Source organism: Scyliorhinus torazame, chromosome 13, assembly GCF_047496885.1.
Source record: "Scyliorhinus torazame isolate Kashiwa2021f chromosome 13, sScyTor2.1, whole genome shotgun sequence".
NCBI lineage: Eukaryota > Metazoa > Chordata > Chondrichthyes > Carcharhiniformes > Scyliorhinidae > Scyliorhinus > Scyliorhinus torazame.
Genome location: NC_092719.1, coordinates 107,943,299 through 107,970,360, shown reverse-complemented (window position 1 = coordinate 107,970,360; position 27,062 = coordinate 107,943,299). Strand labels below are relative to the sequence as shown.

At 49.6% G+C, this 27,062-nt stretch overlaps 1 protein-coding gene across 1 annotated transcript in view; it reads right to left on the bottom strand.

The window, feature by feature from the left end:
• Window positions 1-27,062, bottom strand: part of tex264b (testis expressed 264, ER-phagy receptor b) — a 730,288-nt gene that overhangs the window by 84,101 nt on the left and 619,125 nt on the right. The window contains exon 3 of the mRNA XM_072472036.1: window positions 7,566-7,728. Within this exon, the coding sequence (XP_072328137.1) occupies window positions 7,566-7,728 (163 nt within the window). The remainder of the gene's footprint in view (window positions 1-7,565; window positions 7,729-27,062) is intronic.

Here is a 27,062-nt window from a genome sequence, read left to right as displayed (position 1 = left end):
GTTGGGCATGGAAGTCCCACCCTGAGTCAATTAAGATCACTGTGGGCCGATCTGGACGAACCGAGGCAGGCTTGCCGCTGGCCTTTCGGCCAGGTGGAGGGAGGGGTGGGGAGGTGGTCCACCCACCCACCGGTGTGTAAAAGTTTGGCCCTATCTCGATCAGTGCCACGTTCCTTCCAGTGTACAGCATTCACCAAATAACAGTTCACTGAGCTTGAACATTCACAGAAGAGTTGCTCCTTGATTTAAAATTCTTTATAAACACCTCTTTAAACAAGGAAGTATGTTTGAAACTAGATTATCTCCATCTCTTGATACTCATGGTTCAGTTTGTGCTGTAGTCATTCCACATGGAGCTCTCACAACCACCAGGGATAGGAAACTTTACTGGTCGGGTAATCCCAATTCAAGTCAAAATTAACCCTATCGTCAGAAATGATGTAACAGGCATAAAGAGGCTGAATGGAGACAGAAATTGAGACAGTGAGGCAAGTGCCAATAGAGGCCAGGATAACGAGGTTGGATTTCTCTCAGGACCATCCCTCATTCTGCTGCCAGAATCTCGGCAGAAAGGGTGGAAACAGTCTTTTCCCCAAACTTACCTTTGTCAGAGTGGGATAAGCCTCGAGGACATTAATACCCAGTAAATCATAGAATTTACCATGCAGTCGGAGGCCATTCGCCCCATCGAGCCCTTGGAAAGAGCACCCTACTTAAGCCCACGCCTCCACCCTATGCATGGAGGTTGATGAAATTCAATTTGAGTGAGCTGCTGAACAGAAAGGTGCCACCCGCTAGAATCCCTGCTCAATGAACAGTTCTACTGAAGTCAATATTACTGATTATTGAGGGGGCTGCTGCGATAATGCCCATTTTCCAACCCCGTCCAATTTGAATTTAAGCCCCATGGTGTCAGAGATGCTGAATTGCTTCCAACGATCCACGTGTGGACAGGAACTGCCACAGCAATCATTTCTAACAAGCTTCATGACCATCCCTCAACACCTTCAACATGGCAATAAAAGGAAAAGAAACGCGAAAGAAACATGTCACACGTTATAGACATTTTTTGAGACTAAGAGGAGCAGCAGTGTCCCGTAAATCTAATGCGGGCTGTTACAGGACTTTTCCAGGATTGATGCAGCCCTGAGCTCCAATCCCTCCCAAACCAGGTCAGGCCTGCTGGCTGGTTGAGCAGCCAGATTTCTGCTATCCCATAACCAGAGAGCTGCAAAGGGGCACCCGTTAAGTGTATATTTAAGGCTGAGATAGGTTTATTCTAGTAAGGGAGTCAAAGGATACGGGGAACGGACAGGAAAGTGGACGCGAGGAATATTGGGTCAGCCACGTTCCTACTGAATGGCGGAGCAGGCCCGAGGGGCTGAACGGCCTACTCCTGTTCCTATTTCTTATGGTTTTATGGTCAGTTACTGGTGGAATAGACATGATGCTCCAACCTAATAGTGACTGGGAGTTCCTGATACTGGCTTTCAGCAGACTTTACAACTGTTTCAGTCGGAAATCAAATTTCCTCTCAGTGACAAAATCATAGCTATAGAAATTTCCTTGGGGAATTTTCCCAATTTCCTGCCGTGAATGGATCTGAAACCCCCCAAAAAAGAGTGCAAAAGTACAGAACTTCTGCTGATATACCACTAAAGTTAAGGTGAGCAATCGGGGAAACTCTCTGGACATCATGCTCCAGAGTGAACAAAGTAAATGACCCCTCCCCGCCGCCCCTTCTTTCTCCTAGATTGGAATTTTCTAGGGTCTCAGGTGAAGGAGGAGATGAAACAAATGGGTCACCACCTTGTTCTGCCTCTGGTCAACGGGTTTCGATCAAATTTTGTATTTGAGCCCAATGAAGATTGAAAAAAGAAGAAAGTCAAAAGGTTGAAATGTTATTGCTTTCATTTCCATATGTGCCTGAGTACATAGAGATGATTAAGAAGAGACTGAGAGCATTCTCTAACCTTCATTCAGTGCCAATGATTAATTAGACTGTAATCAAACTGTCAGCTCAATGGAAGCTGTTTAATAAAGCCAGCCCCAAATCAAAACATAAAATTCCCAGTTAACTCCATCAAGCCACTTTCATTGCGATTTGATCATTTGCTATTCAGCTGCAGCCTTGCCACATTGTGTAGCGCTCTCTTGTCTGTGAGTCAGAGCACAAGAGCAGGAGAACTAGGAGCAGGAGTCGGCAATTCAGCCCCTTTGAGCCCACCCCGCCATTCAATATAATTATGGCTGATCTCTTGGCCTTAACTCCACTTTCAGCCCTTTCTCCATAATCCTTCGACCCATTACTAATTAAAAATCTGTCTATCTCTTCTTTAAATTTACTCAATGTCCTGACATCCACTGCACTCTGAGATAGTGAATTCCACAGATTTTCGAGCCTTTGAGAAGAAATTTCACCTCATCTGTTTTAAATCTGCTACCCCCATCCTAAAACTATGACCTCTCGCTCCAGATTGTCCCACAAGAGGAAGCATTCACTCTACGTCTACCCTGTCAATCCCCTTTAGCATTTAATATACCTCAATTGGATTTCCTCTCATTCTCCTAAATTCCAGCGGGGAACGCCTAAACTGCTCAATCTCTCTTCATAAGACAAGTCCTTCATCTCTGGAATTAAGCTGGTGAACATTCTCTGAACTGCCTCTAATGCATATAGATTACATAGAACATACAGTGCAGAAGGAGGCCATTCGGCCCATCGAGTCTGCACCGACCCACATTAATCCCTCACTTCCACCTTATCCCCGCAACCCAATAACCCCTCCCAACCTTTATGGACACTACGGGTAATTTAGCATGGCCAATCCACCTAACCTGCACGTCTTTGGACTGTGGGAGGAAACCGGAGCACCCGGAGGAAACCCACGCGGACACGGGGAGAACGTGCAAACTCCGCACAGACAGTGACCCAGCGGGGAATCGAACCTGGGACCCTGGCGCTGTGAAGCCACAGTGATAATCACTTGTGCTACCGTGCTGCCCTGCATTCATGTCCTTCCTCAAGTAAGGGGACTAAAACTGTGCACAGTACGCCAATGCCCTCTATGGTCGCAACAGCACTTCCCTACTTTTATACTCTATTCCATTTGCAATTAATACCAAAATTCCATTTGCCTTCCTTATTACCTAGTGTACCTGCATACTAACTGTCTGCGATTCATGCACAAGGACCCAGATCCCTCTGCACTGAAGCACTCTGAAGTTTCTCTCCATTGAGATAATAAGTTGCCTTTTTATTCCTCCGATCAAAATGGATAACCTTACACTTATCCATGTTAAACTCCAGCTGCCAAACTTTGGCCCACTCACCTAATCTATCCATATCCATTTGTAAATTTCTTATTTCCTCATTGCAACTTACTATCCCACCTACTTTAGTGTCATTTGGCTACAGTGCCTTTCGTCCGCGCATCCAAGCCATTAATATATATTGCAACTAATTGGGACCCGGGGATTGAACCCTGTGGCGCCCCACTGGTTACAACTTGCCAACCGGAAAAAGACCCATTTACCCCCATTCTCTGCTTTCTGTTGGTTAATCAATATATTACCCCCAACCCCGTGGGACCTTACCTAATGCATTAACCTTTTGTGCGGCACCTTGTCAATTGCCTTCTGCAAGTCCACAAATACTACATCTACAGGACCCTCATTATAGTGCACTTCAGCCACCAGCCATGCAGCAAATAGCCTTTGTTACCCAGTAGCCTCCGTTCGGTTAGTCATGGTAGCTCAAATGCAGCTGGCACAGTGGACACAGGTAGAATTAAGACATGATGACAGCTGCAAGTGTACCAGGCATTGGGCTGGATGATTCTCTGCCTATGGTCACATACCAGTTGGATGCTGAGGAAGTGGAATCCCTTTCAGTTTCAGTGAAGGACAGAGGTGACATTTGGTATTGGTGAAATGAGTGCGTAAAGTCAATGGTATCTTGTAGCATGGGGATGCCTGTTTTCCTATCAACGCTGTATGCTCACTTCTGTTTCTGTTTTGCAAGAGAGAAATGGATTCAGCTCTCAATGAATAGAGAGGCTCAGAAACTTCCTTCACACACTTGATGACAAACAGCGAAACGTTGCAAATATTTCCAGTTCCAGCTTAGGAGCCAGATGCATAAAAGTTCATGACCGAGATCATCTTCACAGCCACTGGAAATGCAGTCCTCACCTGAATCTGAGGCTGCAGTTGTAGCTGCAGTATGTGCCAGGTTTCAGTGAGCACGCCCTTACTGAAGTACAGATGCTGTACTGTACAAAACTGCTGTATAACAACTTCAATAAATCTTAGAAATCGACTGAATATTGTAGAAATCTTATGAAAGCTTTCATAACAGTTAGCAGGCTGCAGAACAGAAAACTGGCTTGTTGTCTCTGCCAGGGACATGACTCATACGTAAACCAACCCATATGAAAAGGTTAAAAACAGGCTCTTTGAGTGTTAAAAATCACTTTGGACAGGAAAGAGTTTTTGAAGTGATCCATGCTGGCTTCAGCTTCCTTCAGACTGAGGAAGGCCAGAGAAGAGCTTCCAAAGACTTTGGCTAGAGAGCAGAAGACTGCTGACACCAGCTACAGAAATCAACACTCACTCTGTCATGCGTTTCCTCATCCTCCAGGAGCAGTCGGCCATTCTCACCTGTCACAGACCCATATGCTGCCCATTTCTAATTAGCTTATGCATCATTTTCAAACTGCTGCTTCCTAATAAATTACTTTAACATCATTTCTGAACTCGACCCCCTTTGGGGAGGTAACCCGTGACTTCCAAACTCAAATGTTGCTGTTCATATTGTTCCTCATGGGGCTTGGATAAGTTGCCTGCCACCCTGAGTGCATATAGCCACCTGCTGAGACTTCTTCCCCTCTCCTGCTCCTCACTATTTCAGTACATTGTCCTGTATGGCTTCTGTTCATTCTCCAGTTCATGTAGTATCCCAACAGAAATGGCTACTAGCGCACCCATACCCCGGGAACAACTGGATTCTACAGAGGTTTTAACATCAGCAAGATCTCTCTCGGCCCATTATTGTGATTTAAATGCATGCAAATTGTGGATTTGCATGGTGCTGCTGGCGCGGAGCGCGAAGCTCGCTGAGGCTGTCGGTGGCGGGTCGGAGCATCGTAACAGGATCAAAACACTTATCCAATTGGAGCAACAATCAGAAGGAAACACTGGCCAGATGAAATCACCCATCAATGGACTGACAATAAGTTGATGATCCCTTTGAAAAGCTGTGTGTGTGTGTGTGTGTGTGCATGTGAATACGCTCCTTCCTGCTGCTGTTCAATTACGTTAAGTTTAAGAGAGACTGTTAGCTGGAGCATTCAGCTCCAAAATGGTACAGTTGGTGTCAAGTCATTGGTTGCAACATGATCGTCCTACTTTGTGTAAGACCATAAGATATAGGAGCAGAATTAGGCCATTTGGCCCATCGGGTCTGCTGTTATTCACTGTATTCTGTACACTAGAGTGAACAAAAATCCTCATCAATATGGTGTCCAGAGTGACTGACCCACAAAGTGTGAGAGTGCACTGCAAATGCTATTTTGGAATCGGAGGCTTCTTATAACTCTCCAAAAACAGGTGCAAATGATCCCAATTCTTCTGCACACTGTTATTTATTTATGTCTAGTAAAGATACTGTCTATCGACTTCCGGTGATGGCCATGGAGTGAGTGGTCGCACATTTGGTGGCTCCCGCTCGAGGTGGAATTGTTTGGTCCTTTTCACCATATAGGGGGTGGTAGCTAGTACAAAGTGCATGAACAATGAGAATAGGGGGCAGGATTCTCTCATCCGGGGCCGGGACGGAGAATCCCCGCGACCGGTGTGAATCGGGCCATGCCGCCGACACGTGATTCTCCGCTCTGCGGAGAATTGGCGCAGGCGCGATTAGCCCGGCACCGGTCGGTTTCTCGGCCCGAGATGGGCCGAGCGGCCGTCGTGAAAAACCCGTGTCCCGCCGCCGCCGCCCATACTTGCTCTCAGCTGGCGGGGACTCGGTGTGGAAGGGTCGGGGGGCGGCCTGTTTGGGGGGGGGGGGGGGGGGATCCAACCCGGGGGGGGGGGGGGTGCTCCGATGTGGCCTGGCCCATGATCGGGGGCCACCAATTGGCGGGCCAGCCTCTCTGGCTGGGCCTCCTTTGCTCCGCCCCAGCCCCTGTAGCCCTGCGCCATGTTGCGTCGGGGCCGGCGCATTGAAGGGAGCCACTGCGCATATGCGCGTTGGCGCCTGCGTCATGCGCATATGCGGATCCCGCTGCGCCCAGTTGACACCGGGACCAACAGCTGGAGCGGCGTGAACCGCTCCAGTGCCGTGCTGGCCCCTTTTGCTTATCCTGAGGCCGTGTTGACGCCGTCGAGAAACGCGACGGCGTTTCCGACGGGGTCAACACTTAGCCTCAGGATCACAGAATCCCGCCCAGGATTCTCCACCGGTAGGACCGGTTTATGGTTTATTGAACGAGGTGTGTAATGAGCAAGGGGCAGCAGTCTGGCCAGGAAGACTTTCGGAGTGCAACAGAGGGAAAGATGGCGGAGTGCCCTGGGGCATCGTTGACTGCCCAATGGTTTACCGAGCAATTGGTGGATCTTTTGAATACCAAGTTCCAGCAGCAGAGGCAAGAGGCCTCGGAGGACCTGGCTAAGGTGGCGGAGTCGAATAGGCTATTGAGAGAGTGGGGCAAAGGTTGGAGGTGCAGAGTTTGGCGCTCCAGAAGGTGTAGGAGTCGGTGGTGGATCATGAAGACAGGTTGGCCGCATTAGAGGCAGAGATGGCATTCGTGGCAGAGGGTCAAAAGCTTTGTTTGTGTTTCAGAATCTCCCGACCTTTGTGTCCAAGCACTTTTTAGAAGATTAATGGGATGGTTTTGAGGTCTGTGTGGACGGGTAAGGCTCCGCGGGCGAGGCGGGTCTTCTTGGAGAGAGATCGACGGGGACAGGGGGTGGATTTGGTGGTGGACGAACGGTCAGTTTGAGGGCACTATTGCTGGCACCCCTTTGCGTTCTTGCCGGCCAGATACTCCACGAGCCCAGTGGTGGCATCAGCGTTAAGGGTGTGGAACCAGTGTCGGCAGCATTTTAGAATGGAAGGCATGTCCCTGTGGGCGCCGATTTGCGACAATCATAGCTTTATCCCGGTGGGCTGAGTGTGAGGTTCCGGGGGTGGCGGCAGGTGGGGATAGAATAGTTTAGGGATTTATATGTTGGAGTGAAGTTTGCAGACCTGGAGAAGCTGGCAGGAACATCCGAGGGTCGAGAAATCTCTGTCTGCACTGAGGGTTTTCGGTGAGCGGGGCTCCTCAGTGCAGGAAACAGGTTTAAGTCCGGCCTTGGTCACACGTTCCCCGCTGAGGCCCCGTATTTAACCGGAGTCGCTTCGAGTGCCGGGAAACACAAGGTTAAACGCGCTCGCTATGGGACATAGTTCCCATTTGGTTTGATCGCGCGTACTGTCGGTTTACCTGTTTATATGCATTGGGATAATGTCTATTCTTTACCTATGATATCTATATGTGCAGTAAGAAACTGTTACTTACCTGCGTCTGTAAGTGCATCGTCTACCTCTTCCTCTTTCTGTTTCTTGTCAGCCTCCTTTATTTCAGGTACATAGAAGTCACCTTGCCGTGCCAGAGGGCACATGAAGTAGATCAGATCTCCACGATAGATCTCCAGGCATGGGTGGGCACAGAGCTTCCGTTCCTGAAGAAGAAGAAAAGAAAGAATTGAGCAAAATAGATTCACACCAAATTAACTTCAGGGTAAGAGTCTGTAGGAGTGCCTGGACACTAATGGCTGGTAGGAGATTAAACTTGAGCAAGTGTTTGCCAGTATGTGTGATAGCTCAGTGAGATGATGATGCATCTACTAAAAGAACTTTTCAACTTAAAGAATCCAGTTCTGATGAAAGGTCATCGACCTGTAACATTCACTCTGTTTCTTTCTCTTCAGATGCTGCCTGATCTACTGAGTATTTCCAACGTTTTCTGTTTTTATTACTGAAGAATCCTGTTGGGCTGAGCTCTGAAAGATACCGATACAACAGAGTTATTCTGGAAGATCCGGACACGAATTCTCTGCATTCCTGCTGAACAGAACACTGAAGAATAATTGAAGGATTGCTGCAAGACATTGGGCCTTCTGTAGGCGGAAAACAGGCGGCTGGATCTGCAAATTAGGGTGCTGTGCAGTTGGCAACTTGCCCATGGGCAGCCCACCCGCCATGACACCCACCATGATTTTACAGGCGGCATGGGACACATCGGGTGGGCTGCCTGTGGTCCAATTGAGGCCCTTACATGGGAAAGTTGGACAATTGCAGGTCTCATCTTCCAGCGTGCTGTTTAACAGGCTCTAGGAAAGGACTGCGTCCAACATGTAGCCAGGCAGATTGAATCCTGCAGGCTGCTGGTCAGTGAAAGGGGAGGGTGCCTCTCATGATGCAGTGGTTAACACTGCTGCCTCACAGTGCCAGGCACCTGGGTTTCGATTCCAGCCTGGGTTACTGTGTGGAGTTTGCACATTCTCCCTGCACTGCGTGGGTTTCCTCCGGGTGATCCAGTTTCCTCCCTCAGTCCTAATATGTGCAGGTTAGGTGGATTGGCCATGCTAAAATGCCCCTTAGTGTCCAAAGATGTGCAGGTTAGGTGGGGTTATGGGGATAGGGCGGGGGAGTGGGCCTAGGTCAGGTGCCCTTTCGGAGGGTCGGTGCAGACTCGATGAACCGAATGGCTTCCTTCTGCACTGTAGGGATTCTATGGATTCCTGGGCTGCCTGTGCCAATCAGAAGCATCCACTCACCCTTGCCTACAGTTTTACCCCTTCTTGTCCACCCGCCCCCACTGCCCTGTCGAATATGACTCCCCGACCCGCCCCACCCCTCTTGCCAGGGCCTGCCAACCTGTCCCCGACAATGTATCTGGGTTCCAGCTACCCATGATTCCGGGTCTCCTGCGATGCTAGTCGTGGCATTGATCCTGTGAACCCTACAAGCTAAAAGAATGAGGGCAGCTGATGCATGCCGACACCAGCACCACGTCACACAGCATCCTAACTGGGAACTATATCACTGCTCCTTTATCCCTGCTGGGTCAGAATTCTGGAACTCCCTAACTAAGAACACTGCAGCTCTACTTACACCACATGGACGGCAGCAGTTCAAGGCAGCGGCTCTTCGTCAGCTTTTCAATGGCACTTGGAAATGAGCAATTAATGCAGGCCTTACCTGGCCATAAATGAAATTTTTTAAGAAGTGACTCCTTTCTTTGTACGTGCACGTCAGTGACTTTGTTCATGTGTGTCGTCATGTATGTTTATGTCTTACTGTGGGTATATTTGTACCGTGTGCAACTTTATGTATGCGTGTTTTTGTGTGCGTCTTTCTGAGTGCGTGTGTCGCAGTTGTGTCTTTTTGTATGTATGTGTGGCTTTCTTTCAGAATGATTGTGTGTATGGAGGTGTTTAAGGATATCTGAAAAATGGGATTCGTAGTGAGTCTGTGAAATGGCAGATCACTGATAGTTTACAAAAAACCTACTCTGTTGGTGAAAATGGTCACCGCCTTTCTATTTTGACAGTCAGACTCCAGAGCGACAAAACCAGAATTAAAAAGTTAGCCAGCCATTAAGACAAACTGCTCCGATGATAATTGCTCCTATTCTGGACATTTCCTAAAGTCAAAAGTGCCACCGTCTGTTGGGAAGTTCATTGATGATTCTGACCCAGAACTCCCGGAATCCTTTCAGAGTGCATTGCCCTTCAGGAGACACAGCAACACATTCCCACTTCACCCACTTTCCCGCTTCCATTTCCTTGTTAAAATTCATCTGGCAAATGAAATCTGGCAGTAATTACTGTGCATAAACGTTTGCTAATTCAATTTGCATATGAGTTTCCATTAGTGATTAGACATAATCAAATGAGTAGACAAACTGTGCTTTGCTTCAATTGCACATCAGACTTTTGGGTCTTCTTCACACTTGCAGAATAAATGAAGTGTGAAATACAATTCACTCTAAGTCAAATGAAGCAACTCACAATACTGAACAATTTCAAACAAGTCGCATTTCAATCCCACATAAAACAATGCAAGTGATTATTAGGAGAAAACTCAAGGACAATTGCTACAACAACAGCCAGCACAGATTCAGAAATAAAGGTGGGGAAAGATGTAAAAGGATGTGTCAATTCATTACAATCGCCCAGAGTCAAAATGGCCTCCAATGTCTCGGTACAGCTAATTGAACCTAATCTTTAATTTTTAGTATTTTCTCTATCTAAAGTTTCCTCCGGGTGCTCTGGTTTCCTCCCACAAGTCCTGAAAGACGCGCTGTTAGGTGAATTGGACATTCTGAATTCTCCCTCTGAGTAACCGAACCGGTGCCGGAATGTGGCGAATGGGGCTTTTCACAGTAACTTCATTGCAGTTTTTAATGTAAGCCTACTTGTGACAATACAGATTATTATTATTATCAAAGTCATACAAGAATAATATAACACAGAAACATTGCTAAAGCATGAAGGGGTTCCTTGAACTGTGGCCTTTTGGGCCCCCTCCATTCAGCCCATCATTGCTGATCATGGGCGGGATTCTCCGCAATCGGCGCGATGTCCGCCGACCGGCTCCAAAAACGGCGCGAATCAGTCCGGCATCGCGCCGCCCCAAAGGTGCGGAATTTTCCGCATCTTGAGGGGCCGAGCCCTCACCGTGAGAGGCTAGGCCCGCGCCGGACTGATTTCCGCCCCGCCAGCTGGCGGGAAAGGCCTTTTGTGCCCCGCCAGCTGGCGCGGAAATTACTTTGCCGTGCGGCGCATGCGCAGGAGCATCAGCGGCCTCTCACAGCATCCCCGCGCATGTGCAGTGGAGGGGGTCTCTTCCGCCTCCGCCATAGTGGAGACCATGGCGAAGGCGGAACGAAAAGAGTGCCCCCACGGCACAGGCACGCCCGGGGATCGGTGGGCCCCGATCGCGGGCCAGGCCACCGTGGGGGCACCCCCCGGGGCCAGATCGCCCCGTGCCCCCCCCCCCCCCCCAGGACCCTGGAGCCCACCCACGCCGCCTTGTCCCGCCGGTAAGAGAGGTGGTTTGATTCTCGCCGGCGGGACAGGCATTCCAGCAGCGGGACTTCGGCCCATCGCGGGCCGGAGAATCGCCGGGGGGGGGGGGGGGGGGGGGCGCCAACCGGCGCGATTCCCACCCCCGCCGAATATCCGGTGCCGGAGAATTTGGCAACCGGCGGGGGCGGGATTCATGCCAGCCCCCGGCGCCGGGTCGGAGAATCCCGACCCATATCTTTAGCTATCTAGGCCTCACTTTAACCCCTCTGTCTCTCCTCCCTCCTCTCTCTCTCCTTCCTCATAACTCTGCTTTGAGACATTTGTTATACTAAAGATGTTACATAAATGCAAGCTGTTATTGATCATGTAGCTCTCACTCTAGTCTAGTACAATTACATAAACCGTTAAAATATGACATTGTGCATACATCGGCGTTATTTTTACTCATATTACACTCAATGACTCAGTGATGTTATTCAATCATTATTGCTATATCCCTGTAATTATCTAATCTTGGTTTCAGGTATATTTATTACTGTTTAAATTGCACTATCAAATTTATTGTTATCTGAGGTATATTTGTCATAAATCTCTGTCATTCAACCTAACTGTGCACAGTGCTCAATGCAATATTCCCTCACTGTATAGTAAACCGCTCAATGGAACACTCCCCTCACAATCTACACAATATTCATTCTGTCACCTCTCTCTATAGCACTCCCTCTGCAACATACTGTAGCTATAACACACCCCTCAGTGCTTTCGTGCAACTGTGAAAAGTAGCATTGTAAGCAAGATTCCCAAGTGCCAAGCCAATTACGTCATTTGGCACATTGTAGGTTGAAAGGTATGGGCTTAAGCCAGAACTCAGTTGAACTCAGCACCAGAAATACTTAATCCCACGAATTTCATAATGCTTTTTGTTTATATTGTAGACCATCCGACAACAAGTCAAAAGCAACAAATAATGGACTGTCTCTTTTTGCATATCACAATCTAGGTAAAGGCAGTGTTGATGCCAATCAGTCTGCTGTTGTGTTCCCTGAGTTTAGAATAATAATGTTTCAAATATTCTCTTTGTTATTTGTTCAAAGAAAAGAACTTTAATTTAGAAACTGCCTTCGTTATTTCATGAGCATTTCAAAACTCTTCACACATAAACAACTGTTCTGAAGTGCAGTGAATGTAGATAGTCAAACGATTTGCAGCAATTGGTAACAGTATGTGATGATATAACTCACGTAGAAAAAACATTTCAGAAACAGGACATCTGCAAACAAGGTATAAAAGAATAGCCAGTGATCATCAATAACGGGCTGGATTCTCCAGCCGCCCAGCTGTGTGTTTCTCTGCCGCATGTCGTGCGCGAGTGGCGGGATTGTCTGCTCTCGCTGCTTGTCAATGGAATTTTCCATTGAAGCCATCCCAGGCCGCCAGGAAACCCATGGGCGGGGTGGCATTGTCGAAGGGAACAGGGAATTCCAATAGCCGGAGAATTCCGGCCATTATATAAACTGTACTTCTGAAAACACTTCTTTTCACACGAATGTCATTCTTCCCATGTTGTATTGGCATAAGAAAAGTTTCCAAGTCCTTTGTAGTTGATTGCTATGAAGCTGAAGATTAGCTAAAGACAAGGCAACTCAAACAAATCCTTCAAAAGCCAGTCAATGAAGATCTTGTTGAATCGTCCAGTACAGCGGGAGGCCAGTTTACTCAACCTGTTAGTGTCAGCTCTTTCAAAGTGTCACGTAATTAGTTCCAAACCCCTGCTCTTTCCCCAAAGCCCTGCAGTTTTCCCCCTTCCAGTATTTATCCAATTCTCCCTTGAAAGCTGCTGCTGGAACTGTTTCAGGCAGTAGAACTCACAAAACCTTAACCAATTCTTTAACCAATTATTGTCAATCTGTGTCCTCTGGTTACTGACCCTTCTGCCCTGGAATCTTTTTATTTATCAAAACCATTCATGGTTCTTTTAGAGGCATTGATGCAGGACAAAATTAATTGGCAGTTGGGAAAAATATGGCTTTGTAAATGAAAGCCGGGGAAATTGTGTTAGATGAACTTGATTGAGCTCTTTGACGAAGTAACAAAGACCATTGATGAGGGTTGTGCAGTTGCTGTTGTGTGTGTGAACTTTCAAAAGTTGTTTGCTAAAATACCACATAAGATATTTATTATTAAATCAAATCTTCCCTGAACTTTCTTTGCTCTAAGGCAAACAACCCCAGCTTCCCAGTTTCTCCATGTTACTGAAGACTTTCTTCCCTGGCACCATTCTAATAAATCTCTTCTGCACCATCTCAAAGATATTAACAGCCATCCTAAAATGAGGTGCCCAACACTGGACTCCAGTTGGGGATTGAGCAGAGTTTTAATGAAGGTTTACTATAACCTCCTTGTTTTTTGCACTCTTTGCGTCGATTTATAAAACCAAGGGTATTTTTAGTCGTCTTGACTTGTCCTGCTACCTTCAAAGGTGTGTTCACATCTACTCCCAGGTTTCTTTGTTCTTGCAGCCCCCATTAAATTATACCATTTAATTCATATTGTCTCCACCATTCTTCCTCCCAAAATAAATCACATCATGCTGCTGTATGTTAAATTTCATCTGCCATGTGTCTGTCCATTATACCAGTCTATCTGTCACCCTGGAGACTTATGCTATTATTCTCACTGTTTACTATATTTCCAAACTTCATGTCATCTGCAAATGTTGAGTTTGGCTCTTTATAACCAAGTCCAGGCCACTGATATACATCAAAAAGAGGATTGTTCTTAACACTGCAATATCCCTCCCATCTGACAATCTCCACTTTCCTGCTCCTTTCCCTCAGCTAACTTCATATCCACAGCAGCCGCTATTTGTTTAAGCTCTAGGGCTTCCATTTTAATAGCAAATCTATTATGTAGCATTTCATCAAACAACTTTTGAAAGTCCACATACACAGCACCAACTGGACAACCCTCATCACCCTCCTTTGTTACCTCAAAGAGCTGAATCAAGTTAGTAAAACACAATTTCTCTGGTTTTCACTTACTAACTCATATCTTCCACGAGCCAATTTTATCCCAAATTCAGTTTTTTAAAAGTCTCCCCCCACCCCTGCAGTTGCCAGATTTCTCCCTCTCTCCTTTTTTGGACAAGAGTGTAACATTTGCAATTCTCCAGTCGCCCGACACCACCTCTGTCTCCAAGGAGAATTGGAAAGCTGGAGCCAGAGCCTCCATAACTTCCAACCTTGCTTCTCTTTTGTAACCTTGGCTCAATGTCCCTTCAGAAGCTTTGTTGTAATGTGTAGCCTGTTCATTTCACCGGGTGGCACCAACACGGAGTATCTGAAATGGGGCAACTAAGCAGTTCTGTAGCTTCCAGGTTAGCGTGCGATTGAGTGCAGCTTAGCAGGAACACCAGGATGTATCCCAATGGGAATGGGTGACATTTTGTTTAGACTTTAAGCACTGCCAACCTTTTGAATACCTCCTGTTTTTAACGTTTTTTAAATCTAATGTTTTCAAATCTGTTTTCATCTATTTTTACCCTTTCCAATTTGTCTACTACTTCCTTCATTACTGTGACAACGGCAGCATCATCTTCCTTAGTGAAGACACATGCAAAGAACTTATTTAGTATATCAGGCATGCCCTCGACCTTCATAAGATCATCCCTTTTTCTGATCCCTAATCAAAACCCACCGTTCCTTCCACTACTCTTTCACTATTTATATGTTCATACAAATATGGGTTCTCTTTCATGTTGCTGAAATATGTCAAGTCACCCATAATATTGTCAAACTGCTATTGGAAATCCATCAATATGTAGTTGTGCCTACTGAGGTTGATCCCGTGAGATGAAACCAGTTTCAGCTTCTGGTCAAAGCCCAATTTGCTTTGACTTGAGTGCAGCCACTAGGTCCTCATCCCCTAGGGAATTTATAACCAATATTTGCCTCTCATGCACCCCTATCTGATTTCTAATCTTCTGCCCCTCTCTTGCCTGATCCCTCCGGCCATCAGTTCAAATCCTAAATGTTAAACACTGATTTTTACAGCCACATACACATTAATACTGGATTTGTTGACTGTATGTATACACATCGACTCTTTAACCTACATCTGGATTAGCCTTGGAGAACCGTGGGATCAAACATTTTTCGGTGCACTTAATGGGCTGAATAGCCTCCTTCTGCACTGTAGGGATTCTATGGATCTTCTATGGATCTATGGACACTGTTCTCTGCATAAAAGAGCGGAAGTCCAGAAAGCTGTGCTGCCTATCCACTGCCAGCTTTTGGGACAATTGCTTAAGGTTGGAAAGGAATTTGCAGTGGAAAGGGGAGGGTCCAGTGGCCGTGGTCCACGTAGATACCAACGACATAGGCAGGACAAGGAAGGAGGTTCTGAATGGTCAGTATGAGGAGCTAAGCACCAAATTAAGAAGCAGAAAATGATTAGAGAGATGAATGCGTGGCTCAAAGACCGGTGTGGCAGAAATGGGTTCTGTTTTGTGAGGCACTGGCATCAGTGCTGGGGAAAGTGGGGGATGTACCATTAGGACGGTCTACATCTGAACCATGCTGGGACCAATGTTCTAGCGAGCCGCATAGCTAGGAAAGTAGACTGGGTTTTAAACTAAACAAGGTGGGTGAGAGATCAAGCTTGGGTAGTTGCAGCAAACCAAGAGATAGTGACAAGACAGGAGAGCAAAACAGTAAAATAGGAAATGAGGTTCAGAGAATGGCAGGAAGGGACAGAGAGAAAACATCTGAGAATAAACTAACAGTCAAGACCAGATATTACAAAGATCATAAAAAGACAAAACTAAAGGCTATGTATCTTAATGCACATAGCATTCACAACAAAGTAAATGAATTGATAATGAAGTAATTAATTATGATCTGATAGCCATTCTGGATATGTGACTTCAGGATGACAAGGATTGGGCCCTGGATATTAAAAGGTACATGGCATTCAAGCAGAATAGGAAGTTAGATAAGGTGGTGGGGTAGCACTGTTATCAAGGATGACAGTGATGCAATAGTTATGAGATGAACTTGATTCAGGCGATCAGGATGTTGAATCGGTTTGGGTGGAGATGAGGAATAGTGGGGGAACGAAGTCACTAGTGGGAGTGGTCTTCAGATCCCCTAACAGTAACCACAATGTAGGACAAAGTGTACAAGTAGAAATATTGGGTGCTTGTGATAAAGGGACGGCAATAATTATTGATCATTGCGTGATTTTAATCTATATATAAATTGGAAACATCAGATTGGCAGTAGCAGTCCGGATGAGGAGCTCATAGAATGCTTTTGAGATAGTTTCTTGGAGCAACACATTCTGGAAACAACCAGAGAGCAAGTTATATTACATTCTGTACTGTGTAATGTGACAGGATTAATTAATGACCTCAGAGTAAAGGCATCCCTGGGCAGCAATGACCACGATATGATTGAATTTTACATCCAGTTTGAATAGGAGAAGAATGGGTCTAAGACTAGTTTTCTTAAACTTAAAGAAGGACAACCATGTGGGTATGAAAGCTGAGCTAGCTGAAGTGATTTGGGATACTGGGCTAGGGGATAGATAGGCAGTGAGAAACATTTAAGAACATATTTCAGAATACTTAGAATAAGTACATTCCTATTATAAAGACAAATTCTAAAGAGAAGACCCACCATCTGTGGTTAACTAAAGAAGTTAAGAAAAGCATCAGATTTAAGTGAAAAGCACAAAGATGAGTGACAGTTCAGATGATGCCAGAATATAAAGAACAGCAGAGAATAAATGAAAGGTTAATCAGGAGAAAGAAATTAGAGTGTGAGTAAAAACAGATGACAAGAGTATGTACAGGTATTTAAACAGGATAAGAGTAATTAAAGTGAGTATTGGTCCTCTGGAGAGTGAGAATGAGAGTCAGTAGTTAATAAGGAAATGGCAGATGAAATGAAAAAAAAGTTTGCTTCTGTCTTCACTATAGAAGATACAAAAGATGTTCCATTAATAGCTGCAAATCAGGAGGTGGAAGGGAGAGAGGAACTTGGTGATATTACAATCATCAGACAAGGGGTACTGAGCAAAGTGACGGAGCTGTGGGCTGACAAATCTCCCGGCCCAAGTGGACTTCATCTTAGCGTCTTAATAGAGGTGGTTAATGAGATAGTAGATGCGTGGTGCGAATTTTCCAAAAATTCCAGAATAGTCTCAACAAGATGAATATGGAAATTCCTCAGTATTGTGCACATGCTACAATTCAGGCCAGTGGATGAAGCAGCGTTGCTGGTTCCATATCTGTCACATCAGCGGCTAGTCAGTAATTTCCACTGAATATAGAGTTTTACCTGCCCCTGGCTTGTTATATGTTGGTCTCACCTGGCTCTGTGGGACTTCAGCCTTACTTCTGCAGGCTGTCACTCAGTAAGTTGGAAAATGAAATTCTATCACGTTTGTTTTAATGGGCTTTGTGCTAACTTGAATCACCAGAGACACTGATTTTAGGATATGTGACAATTACATGAAAATGATCTCACAAAACAGCAAACTGAGAGCCAGCCAGAGTGTCAAACTGAGGGAGGTGAGATTGGCAAACACTGAGAAATCTGTACTTATGTTAGTGTATATCTGTCGACAGCAGGAAATAGTTGTTACTATTGTCCTAAAAATCTAGCTTACTCCAGTCACTATTATCAATGCTTGTCGCTGTCTTTTAAATACAGCACCCGTCCAATCCATCTTGAACGGTCAGGCCAATAAGGGGTTGCAGATGGGGCAGCACGGTAGCACAAGTGGATAGCACCGTGGCTTTACAGCGCCAGGGTCCCAGATTCAATTCCCCGCTGGGTCACTGCGCGGAATCTGCACGTTCTCCCCATGTCTGCGTGGGTTTCCTCCGGGTGCTCCGATTTCCTCCCAGTCCAAAGACGTGAAGGTTAGGTGGATTGGGCATGCTAAATTGCCCCTTAGTGTCCAAAAAGGTTAGGAGGGGTTATTGGGGTGGAAGTGAGGGCTTAAAACATGCTGCTGTGCAGAGAGACCTGGGTGTGCTAGTGCATGAGTCGCAAAAAGTTGGTTTTCAGGTGCAACAGGTGATTAAGAAGGCAAATGGAATTTTGTCCTTCATTGCTAGAGGGATGGAGTTTAAGACTAGGGAGGTTCTGCTGCAATTGTATAAGGTGTTAGTGAGGCCACACCTAGAGTATTGTGTTCAGTTTTGGTCTCCTTACATGAGAAAGGACGTACTGGCACTGGAGGGTGTGCAGAGGAGATTCACTAGGTTAATCCCAGAGCTGAAGGGGTTGGATTACGAGGAGAGGTTGAGTAGACTGGGACTGTACTCGTTGGAATTTAGAAGGATGAGGGGGATCTTATAGAAACATATAAGATTATGAAGGGAATAGATAGGATAGATGCGGGCAGGTTGTTTCCACTGGCGGGTGAAAGCAGAACTAGGGGGCATAGCCTCAAAATAAGGGGAAGTAGATTTAGGACTGAGTTTAGGAGGAACTTCTTCACCCAAAGGGTTGTGAATCTATGGAATTCCTTGCCCAGTGAAGCAGTAGAGGCTCCTTCATTCAATGTTTTTAAGATAAAGATAGATAGTTTTTTGAAGAATAAAGGGATTAAGGGTTATGGTGTTCGGGCCGGAAAGTGGAGCTGAGTCCACAAAAGATCAGTCATGATCTCATTGAATGGTGGAGCAGGCTCGAGGGGCCAGATGGCCTACTCCTGCTCCTAGTTCTTATGTTCTTATGTGGGTTGGTGCAGACTTGATGGACCGAATGGCTTCCTTCTGCATTGTATGTTCTATGTTCTATGAGATTACACAGCAGACAGGGATGACAAACTTTGCCCTTATTTTGACGGTTCATCCTGCGTTCCTTAAGGGGATTTGTCTCCTATTTCTAGGGCAGCCTGTGGGAGACTGAACCTGGGGATTTCCGACTGCTTTTGTCGCATTTTTGTGAGCATGCGCAGTACGGTCGTTAGCAGCCAGTGGAAATTCTGATCACCCCCTCCCTCACAGTCATCAGCACCCCTCACAGTCACCAGCACCCCTCACCCCCATCCCACCCAGTCCTCAGCACCCCCCACCCCCACCCCACCCAGTCCTTAGAACCCCTCACCCCCACCATACCCAGTCCTCAGCACCCCTCACCCCCATCCTACCCAGTCCTCAGCACCCCTCACCCCCACCCTACCCAGTCCTCAGCACCCCTCACCCCCACCCTACCCAGTCCTCAGCACCCCTCACCCCCACCCTACCTAGTCCTCAGAACCCCTCACCCCACCCTACCCAGTCACAGCACCCCTCACCCACACCCCTCTCAGTCACCAGCTCCCCTCACCCACACCCCTCACAGTCATCAGCTCCCCTCACCCACACCCCTCACGGTCACCAGCTCCCCTCCCCCAAACCCCCTCCCAGTCACCAGCTCCCCTCACCCTCCCAGTCATGAGCTTCCCTCACCCACACCCCTCACAGTCACCAGCTCCCCTCACCCTCACAGTCACCAGCTACCCTCACCCACACCCCTCACAGTCACCAGCTACACTCACCCTCACCCCCTCAGTCACCAGCTCCCCTCACCCACACCCCCTCACAGTCACCCGCTCCCCTCACCCTCACAGTCACCAGCTACCCTCACCCTCACCCTCCCACAGACACCAGCTCCCCTCACCCAAACCCCCTCACAGTCACCAGCTCCCCTCACCCTCCCAGTCACCAGCTCCCCTCACCCACACCCCCTCACACAATCACCAGCTTCCCTCACCCACACCCCTCACAGTCACCAGCTCTCCTCACCACCTCAGTCACCAGCTCCCCTCACCCTCCCAGTCACCAGCTCCCCTCACCCACACCCCCTCACAGTCACCAGCTCCCCTCACCCACACCCCTCACAGTCACCAGCTCCCCTCACCCACACCCCTCCCACAGTCACCAGCTCCCCTCACCCACACCCCTCAGTCACCAGCTCCCCTCACACACACACCCTCAGTCACCAGCTCCCCTCACCCTCACCCCCTCACAGTCACCAGCTCCCCTCACCCTCACCCCCTCACAGTCACCAGCTCCCCTCCCCCTCCCACAGTCACCAGCTCTCCTCACCCACATCCCCTCAGTCACCAGCTCCCCTCACACACACACCCTCAGTCACCAGCTCCCCTCACCCACACCCCCTCACTGTCACCAGCTCCTCTCACCCACACCCTCTCACAGTCACCAACTCCCCTCACCCTCACCCCCTCAGTCATCAGCTCCCCTCACCCACACCCCTCACGGTCACCAGCTCCCCTCCCCCAAACCCCCTCCCAGTCACCAGCTCCCCTCACCCTCCCAGTCATGAGCTTCCCTCACCCACACCCCTCACAGTCACCAGCTCCCCTCACCCTCACAGTCACCAGCTACCCTCACCCACACCCCTCACAGTCACCAGCTACCCTCACCCTCACCCCCTCAGTCACCAGCTCCCCTCACCCACACCCCCTCACAGTCAACCGCTCCCCTCACCCTCACAGTCACCAGCTACCCTCACCCTCACCCTCCCACAGACACCAGCTCCCCTCACCCAAACCCCCTCACAGTCACCAGCTCCCCTCACCCTCCCAGTCACCAGCTCCCCTCACCCACACCCCCTCACACAATCACCAGCTTCCCTCACCCACACCCCTCACAGTCACCAGCTCCCCTCACCACCTCAGTCACCAGCTCCCCTCACCCTCCCAGTCACCAGCTCCCCTCACCCACACCCCCTCACAGTCACCAGCTCCCCTCACCCACACCCCTCACAGTCACCAGCTCCCCTCACCCACACCCCTCCCACAGTCACCAGCTCCCCTCACCCACACCCCTCAGTCACCAGCTCCCCTCACACACACACCCTCAGTCACCAGCTCCCCTCACCCTCTCACAGTCACCAGCTCCCCTCACCCTCACCCCCTCACAGTCACCAGCTCCCCTCCCCCTCCCACAGTCACCAGCTCTCCTCACCCACATCCCCTCAGTCACCAGCTCCCCTCACACACACACCCTCAGTCACCAGCTCCCCTCACCCTCACCCCCTCACAGTCACCAGCTCCCCTCACCCACACCCCCTCAGTCACCAGCTCCCCTCACCCTCACCACCTCTCAGTCACCAGCTCCCCTCACCCACACCCTCCCAGTCACCAGCTCCCCTCACCCACACCCTCCCAGTCACCAGCTCCCCTCACCCTCCCACAATCACCAGCTCCCCTCACCACCTCACAGTCACCAGCTCCCCTCTCACCCTCACAGTCATCAGCTCCCCTCACCCACACCCCCTCGCAGTCACCAGCTCCCCTCACCCACACCCCTCAGTCACCAGCTCCCCTCACCCACACCCCTCACAGTCACCAGCTCCCCTCACCCACACCCCCTCACAGTCACCAGCTCCCCTCACCCACACCCCCTCACAGTAACCAGCTCCCCTCACCCTCACAGTCACCAGCTCCCCTCACCCTCACCCCTCACAGTCACCAGCTCCCCTCATCCACACCCCTAACAGTCACCAGCTCCCCTCACCCACACCCCTCACAGTCACTAGATCCCCTCACCCACACCCTCCCAGTCACCAGCTCCCCTCACCCTCCCACAATCACCAGCTCCCCTCACCACCTCACAGTCACCAGCTCCCCTCTCACCCTCACAGTCATCAGCTCCCCTCACCCACACCCCCTCGCAGTCACCAACTCCCCTCACCCACACCCCCTCACAGTCACCAGCTCCTCTCACCCACACCCTCTCACAGTCACCAACTCCCCTCACCCTCACCCCCTCAGTCACCAGCTCCCCTCACCCACACCCCTCACAATCACCAGCTCCCCTCACCCACACCCCCTCACAGTCACCAGCTCCCCTCACCCACACCCCCTCACAGTCACCAGCTCCCCTCACCCTCACCCCCTCAGTCACCAGCTCCCCTCACCCTCACCCCCTCAGTCACCAGCTCCCCTCACCCACACCCCCTCACAGTCACCCGCTCCCCTCACCGACACCCCCACAGTCACCAGCTCCCCTCACCCACACCCCCTCAGTCACCAGCTCCCCTCACTCACAGCCCCTCGCAGTCACCAGCTCCCCTCACCGACACCCCCTCACAGTCACCAGCTCCCCTCACCCTCTCCCCTCAGTCACCAGCTCCCCTCACCACACCCCTCAGTCACCAGCTCCCCTCACCCACACCCCTCACAGTCACCAGCTCCCCTCACCCACACCCCCTCACAGTAACCAGCTCCCCTCACCTTCACCCCTCACAGTCACCAGCTCCCCTCACCCTCACCCCTCACAGTCACCAGCTCCCCTCACCCACACCCCTCACAGTCACCAGCTCCCCTCATCCACACCCCTAACAGTCACCAGCTCCCCTCACCCACACCCCTCACAGTCACTAGATCCCCTCACCCACACCCCTCACAGTCACCAGCTCCCCTCATTCCCCCTGGTCACATGGTCAAAATGTCCCTTTTTGTTGTGTAAGAGTTGCTCACCCTGCATAAGACAGACTCACTGAAGGGGTATTTTGAAACCTAACTGATAACAGACTTTGACAGGGTATTATTCAGAGTTTGTAGAATGATGCAAATTTCCCAGAGCCAGAATGCACAACAGAGATCTGCAGAGGAAGTTTCACATGTAAGATGAACAGCTTGTCTAGTCTTTTTTAAAACAATATTTTTATTCTCCTTTTTCACATTTTCGTCAGCTAGGTTAGGGAGCTGTGTTTCCTGTCAGTCCCTTTCCGCTGTCCGCTGAAGATCCCAGCTATATTCTTTTCTCTATAGATGAAAAATATTATTGTTCTTCATCTCATTTATTATTCAATGCTTCTCAGCTTGCCTCTTGCCCTTTAATTGACTGAGTTCTGCAGTTTTCTCCAGATGGTTAGGCTGTAATATCCCTCATCATTGCGAGATGATATTGTATTTCTGAGTAATATAAAAAAGGTTAATTACATCGGAAACCATGGGGACTTATTATTAATAATTAATTGAATTTTATTAATCTGAAGCACGGAATATCATGGTCACTGGAGAATTGAAAGTTATTTTCCGAGAATTATCCTCGTCTTCCGAGTACTTTCAAGCACAGTCAAAAAGACCTCCAAAGATAAATAAAGATTCCTACACTGAGCATGTGATTCTCCCCAAATTAAAATGGGAGAATCCTGCATTCTGACTCCCGGTAACTGGAGAAGCTAATAGTACAACTAAGAATAGTTTGAATTTATGTGGCACAGTACAGCCTGCAGCTCTTGGGGTTCAGTCGGCTGAGCGGTTTCCACCAGCAGCCATCCCCAGCAATCTGCAATCAGTGAATCTTCTGAAGATCAGGCAGCACAGTGGTTAGCACTGCTGCCTCACAACGCCAGGGACCCAGGTTCAATTCCGGGCTTGGGTGACTGTGTGGAGTTTGCACATTCTCCCCGTGTGTGCGTGGGTTTCCTCCGGGTGCTCCGGTTTCCTCCCACAGTCCAAAGATGTACAGGTTAGGTGGGTTGGCCATGATAAATTGCCCCTAAGTATCCAAAAGGTTAGGTGGGGTTACTGGGTTATGGGGATAGAGTAGAGGCATGAGCCTCTACTCTAAGGGTGCTTTGAGGACAGCAGGATGGCGCAGTGTTTAGCACTGCTGCCTCACTGCGCCGAGGTCTCAGGTTCGATCCCGGCTCTGGGTCACTGTCCATGTGAAGTTTGCACATTCTCCCCGTGTTTGTGTGGGTTTAGCCCCCACAACCCAAACATGTGCAGGCTAGGTGGATTGGCCACGCTAAATTGCCCCTTAATTGGAAAAAATTAATTGGGTACTCTAAATTTATAATAAAAAAAGTAAGGGTGTTCTTTCCAAGGTCCAGTGCAGGCTCGATCGGCCGAATTGCCTCCTTCTGCACTGTAAATTCTATGATATTATGAATCACACAAGGCCAGAATTGAACCAGGGTCCCTGGCACTGTGAGGCATCAGTGCTAACCACTGTGCCACCCTTATCTGGAAGTTGCATGGCAAGTAACATTTGTGCCATACGTCAACCAGCCCGACTGTCATGGATAGGTGTATCTGCAACAGGTAGATTGATAGGTGTAACTGCAACAGGTAGACTGATAGGTGTATTGGTAACAGGTAGATTGATAGGTGTATCTGCAACAGGTAGATTGATAGGTGTATCGGTAACAGGTAGATTGGAAGTTGTATCGGTAACACGTAGATTGGAAGGTGTATCGGTAACAGGTAGATTGATAGGTGTATCGGTAACAGTTAGATTGATAGGTGTATCTGCAACAAATAGCTTGACAGGTGAATTGGCCATGATAAATTGCCCCTTAGTGTCCAAAGATGTGCAGCTTAGGTGGATTGGCCATGGTTAATGCCCCCTAGTTTCCAAAGGTTAGGTGGGGTTACGGGGATAGGGTGGCTTGTGGGCATAAGTCGAGTGCTTTTTCGGAGGGTCGGTGCAGGCATGATGGGCCAAATGGTCTCCTTCTGCATTGTAGAGATTCTATGGTTCTATGATATGTTGGACGCTCGTATCACTTGGCTTGACGTGTCCAGCACAACCCGCTATGTCAAAGATGAGCTCGGATCAAATGGTATACTGCGGTTAATTTAAATTTCTTTATCAATCATCCTGAGTGAGGTGGATCTTGTTGAACATGTCCAACGATCCCTGAAGGCAGCAGGACAGAAGGTAAATGGGAGACCTGCCTTTATTAGCTGATGATGTGGAGATGCTGGCATTGGACTGGGTGAGCACAGTGAGAAGTCTTATAACACCAGGTTAAAGTCCAACAGGTTTGTTTCAATGTCACTAGCTTTCGGAGCGCTGCTCCTTCCTCAGGAAGCTGAGGCATGCAGTATAGGAGCAGGGCGGTTATGATGGAGCTGTATAGGTCACAGCTGGAGTACTGTATGCAGTTCTGGTCACCACACCACAGGAGTGATGTGATTGCACTGGAGAGGATGCAGAGAAGATTCACCAGGATATTGTCGGGGCTGGAGCGTTTCAACTATGAAGAGACGCTGGTAGATGGAGTTGTTTTCCTTGGAGCAGAGAAGGCTGAGGGGGGGGGGACCTGATCCAAGTGTATAAATTATGAGGGGCATAGATAGGGGGCGGGATTCCCGAGCCTCCGCGCTGAAATCGCACTCGGAGAATGGGCGTCAAACCCGAGATCGGGGGCGTCATTCTCCGACCCCCCGCCGGGTCGGAGAATGGCCGTTGGCCGCTGTGAATCCCGCCCCCGCCGAAGTCTCCGGTACCGAAGATTGGGCGGGGGCGGGAATCGGGCCGCACCGGTTGGCGGGACCCCCCGCTGGATTCTCCGGCCCGGATGGGCCGAAGTCCCGCCCAGAAATTGCCTGTCCCGCCGGCGTAAATCAAACCTGGTATTTACCAGCGGGACCAGGCGGCGTTGGCGGGCTCCGGGGTCCTGGGGGGGGCACGGGCCGATCTGACCCCGGGGGGTGCCCCCACAGTGGCCTGGCCCGCGATCGGGGCCCACCGATCCGCGGGCGAGCCTGTGCCGTGGGGGCACTCTTTCCCTTCCGCCTCCGCCACGGCCTCCACCATGGCGGAGGCGGAAGAGACTCTCCCCACTGCACATGCGCGGGAAACTGTCACTGGACGCTGACGCTCCCGCGCATGCGCCGGGAAACTGACAGCGGCCGCTGACGCTACCGCGTATGCGCTGCATTTCCGCGCCAGCTGGCGGGGCGGAAATCCCTCCGGCGCCGGCCTAGCCCCTCAATGTCGGGGCTCGGCCCCCAAAGATGCGGAGCATTCCGCACCTTTGGGCCGGCGCGATGCCCGTCTGATTGGCGCCGTCTTTGGCGCCAGTCGGCAGACATTGCGCCGTTGGGGGAGAATTTCGCCCCAGGTCCGACGCCGCTCCCGCGATTCTCCGGTCCCCGGAGAATTGCCGCCAATCGGGCAAGCGCGGTCGACACGGCGCCGGTCGGAGGCCATTGAAAGAGTCCCCGCGGCGATTCTTCAAGTGCAGCAGGCCGAGTTCCCGCTGGCGTGGTTCTCTCATGATTCCACCCGGCGGACACTCGGCATGGCGGCTGCGGACTCAGTCCGCGACCGCCCTGATGAGGGGGCGGGGGATCATTCACCGGGGGGGGGGGGGGGGGGGGGGGGGGGCCTCCAGGACGGCCAGCCTACTGATCGGGGGCCACCGATCCGCAGGCGCGCGCGATCTGGCGGGGAGCCTATCTTCCTGCTGCCGGTCCGCGATGTGGGTGCGGGGCGGCTGACACAGGCTGCCGCCGTGCACATGCACGGACCCCCGACCGGAAGTGCAGGGCCCCGTATTGGCAGCCAGAGCTGCGAGGAACACTCCGGGACCCTGCTGACCCCCTCCAGGTAGGAGAATCACTCTGGACTTTCTCCAGGTAAGTCCAGAGTGATTCGCGTGCATTTTTTCTTTTTTTTTAGAAAACATTTCATTGAAGCGTTTGTAATTTTCACAGTTTAACAAATTAACATTCTAAACAGCCTAGGGGCACAACAATATTACAATAACATAACCAACTACCTCGCCCTAGCTCCTAACTACCCGTATATTAGATTCCCTTATTTTACACTGCCATGCCTCTCATTTCCCTGCCCCCCCCCCTCTCTTTCTGCTGACGGTCAGTGTTCCTACAAAGTCAATGAGCGGCTGCCACAACCGAGCAAACCCCTGAATTGAACCTCTCAAGATGAACTTAATCTTCTCCAGCCTGAGAAACCCCACCATGTCGCTAACCCACACTCCTGACTTTGGAAGTTCCGAGTCCTTCCATCCCAGCAAAATCCGTCTCCAGGCCACCAGGGAGGCAAAGGCTAAAACATCGGCTTCTCCCCCCCCCCCCAACCCGGGCCCGCGGATCCTCCGATATCCCAAATATTGCCAGTTCTGGACTCGGAGTCACCCTCCCTCCCAGGACCTCTGACATGATGTCCGCAAATCCCTGCCAGAATCCCC